The 14970-nt window shown below is 36.8% G+C and overlaps 10 protein-coding genes across 10 annotated transcripts; 6 read left to right on the top strand and 4 right to left on the bottom strand.

The window, feature by feature from the left end:
• Window positions 1-126: 126 nt before the first annotated feature.
• MAS2 (mitochondrial-processing protease subunit alpha) lies at window positions 127-1659 on the bottom strand (the record flags this gene model as incomplete). The annotated part of the gene is made up of 1 exon (XM_062956107.1): window positions 127-1659. The coding sequence occupies one exon, from the start codon at window positions 1657-1659 to the stop codon at window positions 127-129; it is 1533 nt and encodes a 510-aa protein (XP_062812644.1).
• Window positions 1660-1765: 106 nt separating this feature from the next.
• Window positions 1766-3016, bottom strand: RMT2 (protein-arginine N5-methyltransferase; the record flags this gene model as incomplete). The annotated part of the gene is made up of 1 exon (XM_062956106.1): window positions 1766-3016. One exon carries the CDS (start codon window positions 3014-3016, stop codon window positions 1766-1768), a length of 1251 nt encoding a protein of 416 aa, XP_062812643.1.
• A 653-nt stretch (window positions 3017-3669) lies between these two features.
• Window positions 3670-5244, top strand: ERG11 (sterol 14-demethylase; the record flags this gene model as incomplete). Its single annotated transcript, XM_062956105.1, has 1 exon — window positions 3670-5244. The coding sequence occupies one exon, from the start codon at window positions 3670-3672 to the stop codon at window positions 5242-5244; it is 1575 nt and encodes a 524-aa protein (XP_062812642.1).
• A 115-nt stretch (window positions 5245-5359) lies between these two features.
• Window positions 5360-6580, top strand: THR1 (homoserine kinase; the record flags this gene model as incomplete). The annotated part of the gene is made up of 1 exon (XM_062956104.1): window positions 5360-6580. The coding sequence occupies one exon, from the start codon at window positions 5360-5362 to the stop codon at window positions 6578-6580; it is 1221 nt and encodes a 406-aa protein (XP_062812641.1).
• Window positions 6581-6753: 173 nt separating this feature from the next.
• On the top strand, window positions 6754-8217 carry SAM51 (Sam51p; the record flags this gene model as incomplete). The annotated part of the gene is made up of 1 exon (XM_062956103.1): window positions 6754-8217. One exon carries the CDS (start codon window positions 6754-6756, stop codon window positions 8215-8217), a length of 1464 nt encoding a protein of 487 aa, XP_062812640.1.
• A 215-nt stretch (window positions 8218-8432) lies between these two features.
• On the top strand, window positions 8433-10319 carry EXO1 (Rad2 family nuclease; the record flags this gene model as incomplete). Its single annotated transcript, XM_062956102.1, has 1 exon — window positions 8433-10319. One exon carries the CDS (start codon window positions 8433-8435, stop codon window positions 10317-10319), a length of 1887 nt encoding a protein of 628 aa, XP_062812639.1.
• Window positions 10320-10363: 44 nt separating this feature from the next.
• PRCAT00005989001 (uncharacterized protein) lies at window positions 10364-10948 on the bottom strand (the record flags this gene model as incomplete). The annotated part of the gene is made up of 1 exon (XM_062956101.1): window positions 10364-10948. One exon carries the CDS (start codon window positions 10946-10948, stop codon window positions 10364-10366), a length of 585 nt encoding a protein of 194 aa, XP_062812638.1.
• A 141-nt stretch (window positions 10949-11089) lies between these two features.
• On the top strand, window positions 11090-12439 carry PRCAT00005988001 (uncharacterized protein; the record flags this gene model as incomplete). The annotated part of the gene is made up of 1 exon (XM_062956100.1): window positions 11090-12439. The coding sequence occupies one exon, from the start codon at window positions 11090-11092 to the stop codon at window positions 12437-12439; it is 1350 nt and encodes a 449-aa protein (XP_062812637.1).
• A 47-nt stretch (window positions 12440-12486) lies between these two features.
• TFB3 (TFIIH/NER complex subunit) lies at window positions 12487-13566 on the bottom strand (the record flags this gene model as incomplete). Its single annotated transcript, XM_062956099.1, has 1 exon — window positions 12487-13566. One exon carries the CDS (start codon window positions 13564-13566, stop codon window positions 12487-12489), a length of 1080 nt encoding a protein of 359 aa, XP_062812636.1.
• Window positions 13567-13727: 161 nt separating this feature from the next.
• PRCAT00005986001 (palmitoyltransferase) lies at window positions 13728-14909 on the top strand (the record flags this gene model as incomplete). The annotated part of the gene is made up of 1 exon (XM_062956097.1): window positions 13728-14909. The coding sequence occupies one exon, from the start codon at window positions 13728-13730 to the stop codon at window positions 14907-14909; it is 1182 nt and encodes a 393-aa protein (XP_062812635.1).
• Window positions 14910-14970: the final 61 nt, after the last annotated feature.

Raw genomic sequence — 14970 nt, 5'->3', positions numbered from 1 at the left:
TAGATATCTAGTTCATAATTTTGAATACCCAAGAAGTTGTAAAGTACTTAAAATTAAACATCGCTCACAGTAGTATAATTCCATGGAACTGAGGATATATACTCTCTCTATACTGCGGTACAAGTTTCAAAACCACTTGCCGAACAATTTCGACTTGGACCCTTTTGAAAAGTCTCTGGGTTCAAGTAGTGGCGGACCATCGTATTTTCCTAATCCAAAATGCTGAAGAATGAATTCGACGTCTCCAAATGCAGCTCTATCACCTTGCATTACAATAGAAGGGCGGCCGGAACTAGAACCTTGGTTTACAACGCTTCCCGTTAAAACTTTTCTTGCCACATTTCTCAAATCATTTATATCTAAGCTCTCGATCTTTTGAATCATCTCATCTACAGTAGTAATCTTACCTTGGCACTGAATCTGTCTCCCTAAATCTTCAAGTGCAGCCAACTTACTTTCTAAGTTCATGAGCAATGAGCTAGTTAATTGATTCTTCGCTCTCTTTACTTCACTTTCAGTTAAGCCTCCCTTCTTTGGGTCTTCTTCAAGCAACTTTGATAATTCGAGACATATAATTTGAGACATGATATGAGCAGCATTTGGTGAACACGAGATCGTTATTCCAAACAACCCTGAATTCATATAAGAATGGTTGAAGGACATGCAGTTTTCGACGAATGCATATTGATTCAATACTCTAGTGTATAATCTTGAGAACATCCCCTTACCGGGTCCACCAGCTGAAAACGAAGAGCCACCTCCAAGTAGTTTTTGCAAGGTAGCTAATGCGTACAAATCATCGTTTAACAATCCTGTAGTCTCGAATCCGATCTGCATATGATAAAGCTCAGGTAGATTTGAAGTGATTGGAGGTTGGTAAGGAAGGCAAATTTCACCCCCGGTATAATTAATGGTTCCCAAATCTGGTCGGGAATTAGAGACCAGTTTCCAATCCCCTAGCCGCTTCTGAACTAAGTCAACAGCGTGCTCATGCGGCACCCCAATCATAGATACAACAACATTTTGAGGTTGATAAAACTTTGTATGATAATCTAGAATTTCCTGCTTCTGAATTTCAGGAATTCGATCAGGAGGACAATATAAAGGCAAACCTAACGTATTATTAGAGTAAGCAGCTGCATGCAAAACTTCAGGTAAAAATATTTCGTGCTTTAAAGCGATTTCACTGACCTCGTATTCTGCAGTCTGTAGGGTTTCTAATAGCTCTTGATCAGTCACCTTAGGGCTTCTTATTGTTTCTGCTATACAATCAAACATTCTATCCAAATCCTTATTAAAGACGGAGCCTTGGTAAATCATTGATTCTCTCTGAGCTGAGCACATATAATTACCACCAACTTTGGAAAGATTTTCCATCATTTCAATTCCACTATAACTATCTGTCGACTTCCAAGCAAGCCTATCCATAATATGGGATAAACCAGGTTTCTTGGGATTCTCAAATCTTGATCCCGCATCAACATAAGCTCCTAAGGCGCTGAAGTGACCCGGTGTTGAATCAGTTACCACTCTTAATCCATTTGCCAATTTTGTCATCTCGGTATTTGCATTCGCTAATTTTGTCTTAACTAGAGATGATGTGGCATTATTTCTGATGCTCGTCAGAAAAGGTCCGAGCGAGGTACGTACACGAAACATCTTCTAATGATATATATTTCTCTTGCAGTTCATATGGTAGAGTGAAGAAGACTTGATGTTAATATTTTGTATGATCATGTGATTCAATTGCTACTATGCACGATGTTTAAATATCTATAAACCGAGCTACAGGATGATAGTACACCGGACAAGACCAGTATGGTCTCTTCACATCATCCCATATGCTCTGTGATTGATCATCCGTGGATGTGTTAGCCTGTAAAGCTTTAGGAGCAACTTCAATGCTTTGAAAAGAGCATTTTAAGCCGTAATTAGCTAAATCCATCTCAACCAAATTCCTATAGACGTCATAAACAACCTCTCTGTCAGCGCCAAGCCCATTAAAGAACGTAAAGACCCCATTTGGCTTTAGAAGACCAACTATGTAGTCAAACAATTGTAGCATATCCTCATAATGTTCTGAAAAGGTATCATAATAAATACCGTCGAAAAAAGTTGTACCCTCTGAAAGTAAAAAATCGAGCTGATCTTGCCATCTACCCTCCAATATGACAACATTTGGCTTTTCGTACCACCCATCAGATCTCAACTTTTTAAGCACGTCGGGGTGCGCTTCACAAATGTATTGTTTCGTTGGATCACGAGAATTAATCATGGTATCAATAATTCCCATGCCAAAACCTATGTTCAAAATATTAACCTCTTCATCTTTGTCTTGTGAATTAACGCTTTCGAATAAGGAGTTGCATCCTAACTCCATTAAAGTAGATTCCCACGACATCATTACACCATCTTGTCCATCTTTGGTAACTAATGCGTTGTCTTTATATTCTAATTTCGTATTGAGATATGCCTCTTGATTACATGCGGGATCAGTTGTCGGGCTTCCTTGGCCCTCATCTGCTGATTCATTAGAGATATTAATTGAGTTGTCCACTGCCTTCATACCTTCTCCTGTTTCCTCCTGTGGTTCAATAAACTCGACATTAAGCTCTTCGACTTTTCTTAAAAGCAACTCAGCTCTTACACCTGCCTCCACTATTTTTTGATATATGACCAGATTCTTCATTCCCCTGGAAACAAGAATGCACCCTGGGGTCTTTTCGTCAATGTCTGTAAGGCACCACCCGGCACCATACTCGAATAAGACATCCACCATTTCATTTACAATCTTGATTTCATCTCCATTCAAATCATCAGGAACATTAGTGCAAAGTAAGTGTAACGGAGTTGTTGTGGTGGTTGGTTCTTCTTCAATATTATTGTTAAACTTATATGCTTCTTCTATAGTATAGGTAGCTGGGATTCCATTTTTTAAATAATACTTTAAATTCTCAAGATATATTTTTCCAATAGGTCTACTTGGAAAGCGACATAAGTCATGCAAATCCGACATGTCAATAGTTTTAACATTATTTCGTTTATTAACTTTCACTGAAAATTAAGGCATCTCAGGACCAGAAATTTATTTCCGGTGAGCAAGTCACGTGACTAAATTTTGTTGATTGCAAAATGATTTTCAAGTTAATGAGCTACACGAGAGTCATAAAGTGTGGACACGGAGAATGGCAGGATGAAAGGTCAAGTTTATAGTTCGTAACAACAGTTAGACTTAAGAGTAAGAAAGAAGAAAGGAAAGAACGAATGAAAGAAGAGGTATTTTTTATTCGATTATTATGAGTTTCTTTTTTAGTTGTAAATTTACCAACATCCCAAGTGTGCAGTACTTTACGATTTAATCCGACATTAAAGCGGGCTGCGAAGCATACATCAGTGAATGGTGAGTGCAAATCTTAACCAAAGTCAAAGCTATATAAAACCTGTCATATAGTAAGACATCATATATATATTAAAATCTGCTCGGTCGTTTTTTCAAGGAGGACGTGGCTTCAAATGACATATAAAGATCCTCTAATGGGTCGCATCCAAACGAGTATTCCTTTATATAACTGTAGGCTATACGATCGTTCTTTTTTTTTTTCTCACATTGATAACAACTCGTCTTTCGAATTTATCATCTTTTAAAACGTTATTATATCATTATATAAGATGGCGATTAGTGATTATTTGACCAGAATGTACGAGGGGTTCCTTACGCTTCCCTTGTTGCATCAAGTAACACTAGTTATCTTAGCACCGTTCGTTTACAATTTAATTTGGCAGCTAATGTGGTCTTTAAGAAGCGATAGGGTCCCATTGGTTTTTCATTGGTTTCCATGGATTGGGTCTGCAGTTGGATATGGTATGCAGCCTTACGTTTTTTTTGAGAGCTGTAGAGCGAAGTATGGCGATGTTTTTGCATTTGTTTTGTTGGGGAAGGTAATGACCGTGTATTTGGGCCCAAAAGGACATGAATTTGTTTTAAACTCTAAGTTAGCTGACGTGAGTGCCGAGGATGCCTACAAGCATTTGACTACACCTGTATTTGGCAAGGGTGTTATTTATGACTGTCCCAACTGGAAATTAATGGAACAAAAGAAATTTGCTAAGAATGCATTAACAAAAGAATCTTTCAGAACATACGTTCCAAAAATTTTAGAAGAGGTTTTAAATTATTTTGCTACGTCGGAGAACTTTAAACTTAAAGAAAACGAAAAAGGGATCACTAATGTTATGGAATCGCAACCCGAAATCACCATATTTACTGCTTCAAGATCATTATTGGGTGATGAAATGAGACGCAAGTTCGACAAGTCTTTCGCTAAGCTTTACTCCGATTTAGATAAAGGATTTACTGCAATTAATTTTGTTTTTCCGAACTTACCTCTTCCACATTATTGGAAGAGAGATGAAGCACAGCAAAAGGTGTCGGCAACGTATATGTCTCTTATCAATAAAAGAAGAGAAACAAATGATGTTGATCCTAAGAGGGACTTGATCGATTCACTCATGACAAACTCTACTTATAAAGACGGTTTTAAAATGACAGATCAAGAGATTGCCAATTTGCTTATTGGTGTCTTGATGGGTGGACAACATACCTCGGCCTCTACTTCTGCGTGGTTCTTATTGCATTTAGCAGAGCAACCACATTTGCAAGATGAATTATATGACGAAGTCATGTCTGTCTTAAATGAAAAGGGCGGTAATATCAACGATTTGTCATATGATGACTTACAAAGCATGCCTTTAATCAACAAGACAATCAAGGAGACATTGAGAATGCACATGCCTCTTCATTCCATTTTCAGAAAAGTTAAGCATTCCTTATTGGTTCCTAACACTCTGTATGTTGTTCCAAAGGGTCATTACGTTTTAGTCAGTCCGGGTTATGCCATGACAAACGACAGATGGTTTCCCGAAGCTTCAAAGTTCAACCCACATAGATGGGATCAAATATCTAATAAGAACACCGAAGAAGCGACTATCGACTACGGATTTGGAAGTATCTCAAAGGGTGTTTCATCACCCTACTTACCATTCGGGGGAGGTAGACACCGTTGTATTGGTGAGCAGTTTGCTTTCGTTCAATTGGGAACTATATTATGCACTTATGTTTACAATCTCAGATGGACTTTGACGAATGGCAAACAGATTCCAGACGTTGACTATGCGTCCATGGTTACTTTACCCACAGAACCTGCGGATATAGCTTGGGAAAAGAGAGAGACATGCATTCTTTGAGACTCAAAACATAATAGAACAAATCCATTCTACTGGCAATCTCTTTACTCTTCTGAAACTCCCCTTGACTGTTTACTCGAAATAGATTATTTACATATACTTCTAATGTATTATTATGCCAAAATATTTATTTATCGATTTTATGATGTTGATTTCTACTGTTCTCCGTTTCAGGCATCAGATTGATAATTTCAATCGCGTTCATTACGAAAAAAAAAAAAAAAATCCAAAGTGTAAAAAAAGACCAAGGTTCTTCTTGAACATATCTGTGATAGCCATGGGTTCTTTTAGGATAAAGGTCCCCGCATCCTCTGCAAATATTGGCCCAGGATTTGACGTCTTGGGTGTAGGCTTGAATTTATATTTGGAAATATTTGTCAAAGTTGATCCATCACTCGATACATCGAACGAAGAATATAATGTCAAAATTTCTTACGAAGGCGACAACCAGGGATTTGTATCCTTGAGGGCCTCAAAAAATCTCATATCCTCAACGGCCTTATATATCTTGAGGTGTAATGGAATACACTCATTTCCAAATGGAACTGAAATTAAGGTTATTAATCCTATACCCTTAGGAAGGGGACTAGGGTCATCAGCCTCGGCTATTGTTGGAGGTATAATATTGGGAAATGAAATTGGAAATCTTAAATTATCTAAAAGGAGATTATTAGATTACTGCTTGATGATTGAAAGGCATCCTGATAATATTTCTGCTGCAATGTTAGGTGGATTTGTAGGGTCTTACTTAAACGAGTTATCGGATGAAGAGAGTAAAGCAAAGAATGTCCCATTAGACTTTATTTTGCCAAGGGAAGACACTCCTAAGGGTAAAATTGTTTCTCAACAGCCGCCTGTTGGCATATGCGAATACTTACAATATGAATGGGCAATAGAGATCAAATGCGTAGCAGTGATTCCAGAGTTTGAAGTTTCTACTCACGCTGCGAGGGAGGTGCTACCCTCTTCTTACTCAAGAGATGATATTGTTTTTAACTTACAGAGACTAGCAATTCTTACATCTGCGTTAACTCAATCACCTCCAAATAATAATTTTATTTATGAAGCGATGCGGGACAAGATCCACCAGCCATATAGATCTACACTTATACCAGGGTTACAGGAAGTCTTAAACTGTGTTACTCCCAAGTCAGATCCTGGTCTTTGTGGCATTTGTTTGTCTGGAGCGGGCCCAACTATATTATGCTTAGCGACCAAAGACTTCGAATCTATCGCCCAAAAAGTCATTAATATCTTCAAAAAGGCGAATGTTAAGTGCAGCTGGAAATTATTGACAGTTGCAAAAGACGGTGCAACAGTTGATTACTTAGATTAATAGATATTAAAGCATATATATAATGAAAAAATAACGTGAGAGCTTGTACGACATTTTGCGACACCTAGCGACAAGCCTCAGTTAGTGCAATTTCGATCCAATAGATATAGTTGAGTTTCTACATATAGCCAACGCGATAGAGAACAGTACTCATAAGATCTAAAGGACCACAAATGTCTATAAGTACCAATTACAACGCTCCAGATCTTCAATCAGCTTTGATTGCTCAGGACATTCTAAGCTGGTCAGGGTCACAGCCTATTTATCTATCACAGATAGAGGTTGATGGTGGAGATAAGTTTTCAAAAGACTTTTTCGGAAAGCTTTTCTATCCCCTTCTCCAAACCCAGGACTATACTTTATCACAATTGATGAATCAAGTTTTCGCCTCATATCAAAGGTTGGTGAAGACCGACGTTTTTAAACAAGTTGATATTTCTCTTAATTCTGATTTCAAAGCAACAGTTCCGAATGAACTTTCACAATATAACAAAGATAAACCTATTCCGGCTAAGGTACTCGTTAAATTAGCTCCAATTGACTTGAATAGTGGAGAAGGGTTTTTGAATTTCAACAGTCAAGATAATTTGAATTTGAAGCTTGATTATTTGAATAACAACTTCAATGGCAATGCAGAATTAGTCAATTTCGGAGTTAGCTACAACCCATACAAGCCAAACGAGCATCTTATTGCAAATGCTAAGTTCCTGGGGAGCTTGACCAATCCTTCATTCAAATTTATCATTGATTTACTCAATTCCTATCAAAACAATCATAGTTGGCAACATTCCTCCACTAAATCTACTGTCGGTTCAATAGGGTTATTATACTCGTATGAATCATTAAATCTATTTACCGGAATTTCTTTAGCAAAGAGAGGAATCCATGACATCGATCGTACTGCCCCAGACGAGATTAAATTTTTTTCTGGTGATAACATGAAATCATCTATTGTTAACCAATTGAGATACTCCAATCTCTCCTACCTCAATATTTTTACTAGAAACTTTCCTATTAACGGATTTACTCTCGCCGTCTCCAACGAAGTATCATCTAATCAAGAACAAGAAAATCTTAACAATAAAAATATGTTTGTTAAGTCGAGTATCTCATTGAATACTTTCAAGTCGTTCTTTAATAACAAAGCTACGGCTAAACTTGATACAGAGATTGGTGGTATTTATAATCCAGCATCCAATTCTCCTGTGCATATATCTGATAGATTTTACCTAGGAGGCTCTGAATCTTTTAAAGGATTTGCCAAAAATGCAATCAACGTTAATGGAGGATCACAATACTACAAGGTTGGTTTAACGATATATTCCAAATTACCTACTTTCATTTACGCCCCAAAAGGTGTTACAGCAGCAAATTTACCTCTTGAGGATAAAAGAGTGTATGAAGCTAATCCCTTGAGACTTTATGGTACTGGATTGCTAGGTAACGTCTGCAATGATTTGTTGCAAGATCGATCTGCTGCATTGACTGTAGGCTATGGTTTGAGGTATTTTAACAATTGGGCTAACTTCGACATTGGCTATTATGTCTCCAAGAGATTAGGAGACGAGAGTAGTTTTGGTTTAAAAGATGGACTTCAATTTGCGGTTTCCATTGGTGGCTCCAATAAATCTTTATAATGGCATAGACACTAAAAAATATATAGTTTAAAGGCAAGATACTTTCATAGCATAATTAGAGGCAGTTGGCCATTTTCCACGTCGCCTTTGTGTATTTTACAAAAACTGAATGTCTCCGAAAATTTGATTTTGGCGCGTCTGGTTTATTTACATCAAGAGAATACAATCTTGTTTTGTTCTTATAATGATAACCACTTAAAGTCAATTGCAGTCCAATGGGAGTAACTGGACTTTTGCAATATCTCAAGGAGATCCATGAACCAAGCTCTTTAGAGAGATACCGTGGTAAAACCTTAGCGATAGATACATATGGTTGGTTACATCGTGGTCTCATATCATGCGCACAAGAGCTATGCAATGACCTTCCAACTAGAAAGTACATAACCTCCATATTAAACAAGGTAGAAATGCTTCGTCATTTTGGAGTTGAGCCATATTTTGTATTCGATGGGGCAGCTCTTCCCACAAAAGCTGATACTGCTAATGAGAGAAGACTAAGAAGAGTGGAAGCTAGAAAAAAAGCTGAACAGTTCACGAAGAGCGGAAACAAAAAATTGGCATGGAAAGAGTATATGAAAGCGGCTTGTGTAACCGCTGAAATGGCCAAATCAATTATGGTAGAACTCGATAGACTTAATATAAAGTATATTGTTGCACCTTATGAAGCTGATCCACAAATGGTCTATTTGGAAAAGATTGGATTGGTGGATGGTATTCTTTCAGAAGACTCTGATTTGTTGATATTCGGTTGTAACAAACTCATCACAAAGTTAAAGGACGATGCTACTTGTGTGGAGATTTGTCGTGAGAACTTCATCAAAATAAAGAAGGTTCCTTATTTGCGTACTTTCAGCCAAGAGCAGCTTAGAATAGTGGCTATGTTATCAGGCTGCGACTACACTAAAGGAATTAGCAATATAGGACTCAAAACAGCATTTTCCTTGGTTGCCAAATTTTTGGATCTAAAAAGGATTTTATTAGCATTGAAATCAGATGGAAAATCATTTCCAGATGACTTCTATGAAGAGGTGATGAAGGCCGACTTAGCATTTCAGTTCCAAAAAGTTTTTAACCCCATTACAGATGAATTGAAAAGCCTCAACGAATACCCCAAAGAATTTGAGGTAGACTTTGAGCTTATAGAAAATTGTTGTGGTGAAACCTTAGACAATAATTTACAATCACAAATCAGTAGAGGTAAACTTCATCCAACATCTCACACAATATTAGTATCGAGAGAACAAAGTCTTCAAAAATTGAAAAGCGAATCGTTTGGCGACTTCAGAAGTCAAAGCTTAAAGATGAAGCAAGCACGTACAATCTCAGCTCCAGGAAAGTCACATTTCAAATCTATCGATAGATACTTTACAGCTGGAAAGAAGGCATCAAGTGCCTCTTCTGCTGACAAAAAACGTGAACTTGTAAACGATAAATCTGATGACCAATGTGCTAATAAAAAACTCAAGATAATGTCAAGAAGTGAGAAGCATATGGGCAGAAGTAGGTATTTCGGTACTAAAGAATATCAGGATATGGAAGAAAAGCAGGCAAAGGTAGTAGAGGAGACCAATTGGGACTGCAGTATCATATCTGGTGATTCTGATATACCAGATGAATTTTCTTCCCCTTTAGTTAGAAACGATATTAAACATAACTTAATCTCGGAATCAACAATGTCCCAACTGCTTCTAGGGGATACTGACAGCGAAGAAACAACATCAAAGGTGGTTTCTGATTTTCAGCTATCAAAGTCATTAGATGAAGCTAATTTTGAAGTTTTTGACGAAGATGACGAAATCGAAGAATCGCCTACCAAGAAAGAGAACGCTTCATCGGACTTGACAAAATTCGCCCAAGTATTGAGACAAAAGTATGTGTTCAGCGAAAGCGCAACTGGAAGATTTGCGAAAACGTATACCAGGGCTCCACTTGAGCCAAAAGATACTAATATACCTCCGCAATCGGTGAAATGTAAAGATATATCAGATCAGCACAACAAGGTCGTTTCAGATGGTCTCAAATTAGCTCCTAAGAACTCCGGATCCGCATTTCCTACTAAGAATGGAGCTCAAAGTTTACAAAGATTTGCATTCAAGAATTAACTCTATCTATATCATTATAAAAATTCACATGACTCATTTACATCTTAGTAACCTCTTAAAATACATGCACCGATTACTAGACGCGTCAACCTAGCCTGCTGTTGTTTTCCAGTTTCAGTCATTTGAGCATCACTAAGTTTATAGATCTTTTTTACCTTTTGTATGTTCACGAAATTGTCAAATAAAACATCGTTGTCAAATTCAATATTTTGTTGTTCCTTTGCTCTTAAAATTAAATTAAGGTGCTCATTGACTTTTTCTGGTACTTCTGAGTGGGTCTCTAGAACTTTTATAGCTATGAGGTTGGGGCAATCCCCACTTACACCAAATCTTTTCAAAGAATCCGTAATATTATTGGTTGGTGATAGATTAAGTATGATCTCAGTATTCAAAGTTTTAGCTTTTTCGGCCCCAAACTTGAAATTTACGATAGATTGATGTATACTGTAATTCAAATGCTCCATAGATACTATATGATCTGTATTCAAAAAGCAGAAATCAAAGTCACTGTTTCCAGCGATCAATTCTTCTTTGACGTTCCGTATGACATCACTTTCCAAATCACTAAAGAATGATATGAATATCACCTTCTCGGGAAATTCTGGCAATTTCAAGACCTTGTAGGGCATGATATATCTGGATGAGCCACTTTAATGGAACGTTTTATGTAGACTACTGATGAGTCTCGAAATCTCAAAATTATTTTAGTTTTATATACATTTTCAGCTATCATAAAAAGTTCATACTGAGAACAGAGAACATATACACACATGGAATCAGGTACTCGTACCGAAGCACCTAAGGATGCGAATAATGAAATCTCAGCTCGATTAGACAATTTGTTTGTAGAAGAGCCTTCTGAAATTTCTAGTACAAACGAAAGCATATATCCGGAATTGATACTTCAAGCCTCACCGCAAGGAAATAGACTCTATGCATCGTTTCAAAGATATACAAAGCAATTCGTGAACGATGGTGAAAATTCAAGTGGTGCAGTTCGGTGGCTAAACTCAGCTGTTGATGATACTCAAAAAAAAATTGTTGAAGCATGGTTGTCTGTAGATAACAATGGTGATGCTACGATGATGGAAACACATCCTTCCAAAAATGGATCTGAGCGATATATGGGCGCTGCAAGTACCTTATTCAGTTGGTCTTCAGGAGATGCTTATATAGCAGCTAGAAAGAAGGAGCTAGAAATGAGAAATGGTACTATACCGGTGGTCTCAGCTTCTGATACCACTAATGACAATGAGGAAATGGAATCTAACAGACCGGATGATACTCAAAGTATCGATAATAGCATTCTGACAAAGATAAATATCAAGGCATCAAAGGAATCAATCACGAACAAGCTAAATCGTATCGTAGACATCGAATCAAACAAATTTATCCGAACAAGAATACGAATGATAAAAGCACATCACAGTGAACAAATGTCTAAACAAATTCACGAAAGAAGAAGAAGAGATCACGAAATACAATTGAGTAAATTAAGATTGAAAGAAGAAGAATATGAAAAAACATTGCATCCTCAAAATGATCACTCTGCTAATAAGCTGGCAGGGTTTTTCGGCAATTTGTTTAATTTCAATACGTCGCATACAATATCAGCAGGCAACTCTGTTGCTTCTGATACAGAACCTACCAAGGTATTAGCGTCAGATGGGGATGTCGGATCTGTGCATACGCCTGGGAAACGATCCCCTCCGTCCTCCAAGAGTAAAAAATTTTCATTTTTGCCTGTTTCCGGTATCAGCTTATGGAACCAGAGTACTGCTGGGGGCTCAGATGGAAATAAAGAGCAGAAACTAAAACATGTTTTAAAAAGAGAAAACGAAAATGAAGAAACCGAGACGATATATGATGTAGATGATCCTGAAGGAAAAGCTCCTGAAAAAGACAATAATATTTCTAGCATTGATTCTAAGAAGTCTGCTCCTACTAACAAACTTGATTCTGAGTCAGATAATTCGAAGCCAATCTTGAATTCTACTTTTGGAGACCAAAATGACTATATTCCAGGTCTGCCAGATAAGGGGAAGAAAACACAAATCCCTACGCAGTTTAATGATGATGTATCAAATAATGTCCAGGAAGGCAACCTTTTAGCATTATAGGTATTTAGAATACGAAATATTATCTATTAAATGACTATAATTTTCAATTATGTATGCTTTTCGGTATCTATAAAACAACCTAATCCCATGAAAGCTTCGTCTAACGCTCTTTCAAAAACTGTATGTAATCTCCAACCCGCTCCCAAATATTCTTTATTTTTAGCCAATTTGTTGACGTTGGGATCGTAATAGCTATCTGATTTCTTGTTGCCTACATTGAATAAGGCATCATTATCTCGCGGAACTGGTAATAAATGATATCTCTTTTGAAGGTCCCGATCACCATTGAAAGGTGTGAAAGGAGTTGTCATATCCTCAGCCAGTTTTATATTCTTCAGTAGAGGGTTACTCAACAGGAATTGTTCTTCTAATTGGTTGCTGATTTGCTGAAGTTGTCTTTTTCTTAAAGAAGACCTCTTGATTAAATTAGTTTGCGATTGTTGTACAAGATCTTCAGAATTAGCGTTCGATGATGACAACTTTTGTAGTAAGTCTTCCTCCTGTTGTTTTTGATATTCCAAATCTTCAACCTCCATCTGTTTTTGAATTCTCAATTTTTCTTGTCTAAGTCTTTCTAGAGCTTCTTTATATTGATTCAAATCAGCATTCTTTTGACTTTCCCTCAAGTTTCTCTCAATAATTTCTATCTTATTATCATTCTCATATTTCTCAACTTTTACCTCAGTTTGCTCCACATCAATGTCATTATTCAAATTGAATACAAGCTCTTCAACTCCTTCTAGGTACTCGTTATAATCTTTCAAATCCTTAAAGTCTTCTTCTGTCTTGTTATAAATTGCGCTTATCCTCTTTCTTATATCAATCTCTTTCTCTATCTTAAGATCGTCGAATACTTGCTTTTTAAACTTGTTTTTCCTTAATATCTTTCCACATTTTGGATATGGACATGGCGCTGGTCCCAATGAAAAGATTCTATCTACACATGATTCACATATCTTATGGTAGCATTCTGGGTTTATTAGAAAAGTCATGTTAGGTGATAAGTATTTATCAGTCTTACATATGGGACACATTTCTTTGGCCCTCTCATCTTCTTTGATGTTAGTAAATATATCATACATTTTTATATGTTGTCCTGAGTACCTACCATCTTCAACTTGAATCATTTTAAGGTTCTGGTATTATAGAATAATCATATTTAGTAATCTTTAATCTACTTATGTAGTAAAATCATTCTTCATCACGTGCTTATATATGCCTCTCTGTGTATAATGACCATAATCTGAAAGACAAGTCATCAAATTATACGCTGGTGCCTAATAAGCTGATGATAAATACAAGATCGGTTAAGAAACTAGTTCCAGTAGGCGTTGTATTTGCATTGGCGTACTTTGATTTCGCTACATTTTATTCACTCGCATACCAAGAGATATATTTGTACCATAGTAAAGGCATCGCTATATCAGTATGGGTCTTAGTGGGCATAAGTCAATTATTTGTCTTTGTATATTGGTGCCTCATGCTTCAGCTTGGGCCCGGAATGTCTCCTAAGATAGCTCCTTTGGACTTATACGATTCAAATGATTCAAGCCTTACATCATTACCAGAGTATTTTATTTGTGATGAGAGCGGAATGCCATTTTATTGCTCAGCATGTGAGTCAATAAAGACTCCAAGGAGCTTTCATCTGATGGATATGAACTACTGTGTTCAAAATTTTGATCATTATTGCCTATGGATCGGCACCGCAATCGGACACCGCAATTATCTTCCCTTCGTCAAATTCTTGATCTGGTTCACCATATACTTTCTGCTCGTTATTATTTATTTGGCGAGGTTCACAAGGTCAAATATCAAGAGGGGAAGTCATGATATAAATCACAATTATATTATTTTGTATATTTTCTGTGGGATCTTTTTATCTATGTTACTACTGATGACATACGTTTACATTTATTACATTTCAATCAACAAAACCACCCTCGATGAGATATCTTCAAGACAACTGCGAAGATACTTGCGATGGAAAGCAGCATATGAAAAGAATAAGGTCAAAAAACTGACCATGCCGAGGATAGATGATGGGAGAAGGTTCATCAACCTAAGAAGAAATGGTGTACGTTACTTAGTCGAGTATCATGTAACTGATACGATATTTAGCCAAGGACTTAAAAGGAACTGGATTAATTTTATATTCAGTAATGATAAAGTGGATGATGCGTTTTATTCTAACAAGAGGTTTCTTGAAGTTGTATTAATAATAATAGCTCCATTATTGGATATTTTTTACATTCCATTCTCATCTAATAGATATATTGTGGATCATGAGAAGGCAAACACTAATATTTTGGAATTGTACAGTGATAAGCTTGCTGATAAGTTTTTAAAGCATGCATGGGAAAAAATTGATAGTGATGAATGCAATATTGTACGTTTCTCTCCTCAATTTACCACAGCTTCACCCCGACTGACTTATTGTGAAGATAACATTAAGCAAGACAGTTCTTAAGAGCTTTATAGAATTTTATATGACATGACACAGTAAGTTTTGGAATTGGCACAATTATTTT

This window comes from Priceomyces carsonii (genome assembly GCF_900007245.1).
Source record: "Priceomyces carsonii strain CBS4050 genome assembly, scaffold: Debaryomyces_carsonii_scaffold_7, whole genome shotgun sequence".
NCBI lineage: Eukaryota > Fungi > Ascomycota > Pichiomycetes > Serinales > Debaryomycetaceae > Priceomyces > Priceomyces carsonii.
This window is presented reverse-complemented; position numbering and strand designations above follow the sequence as displayed.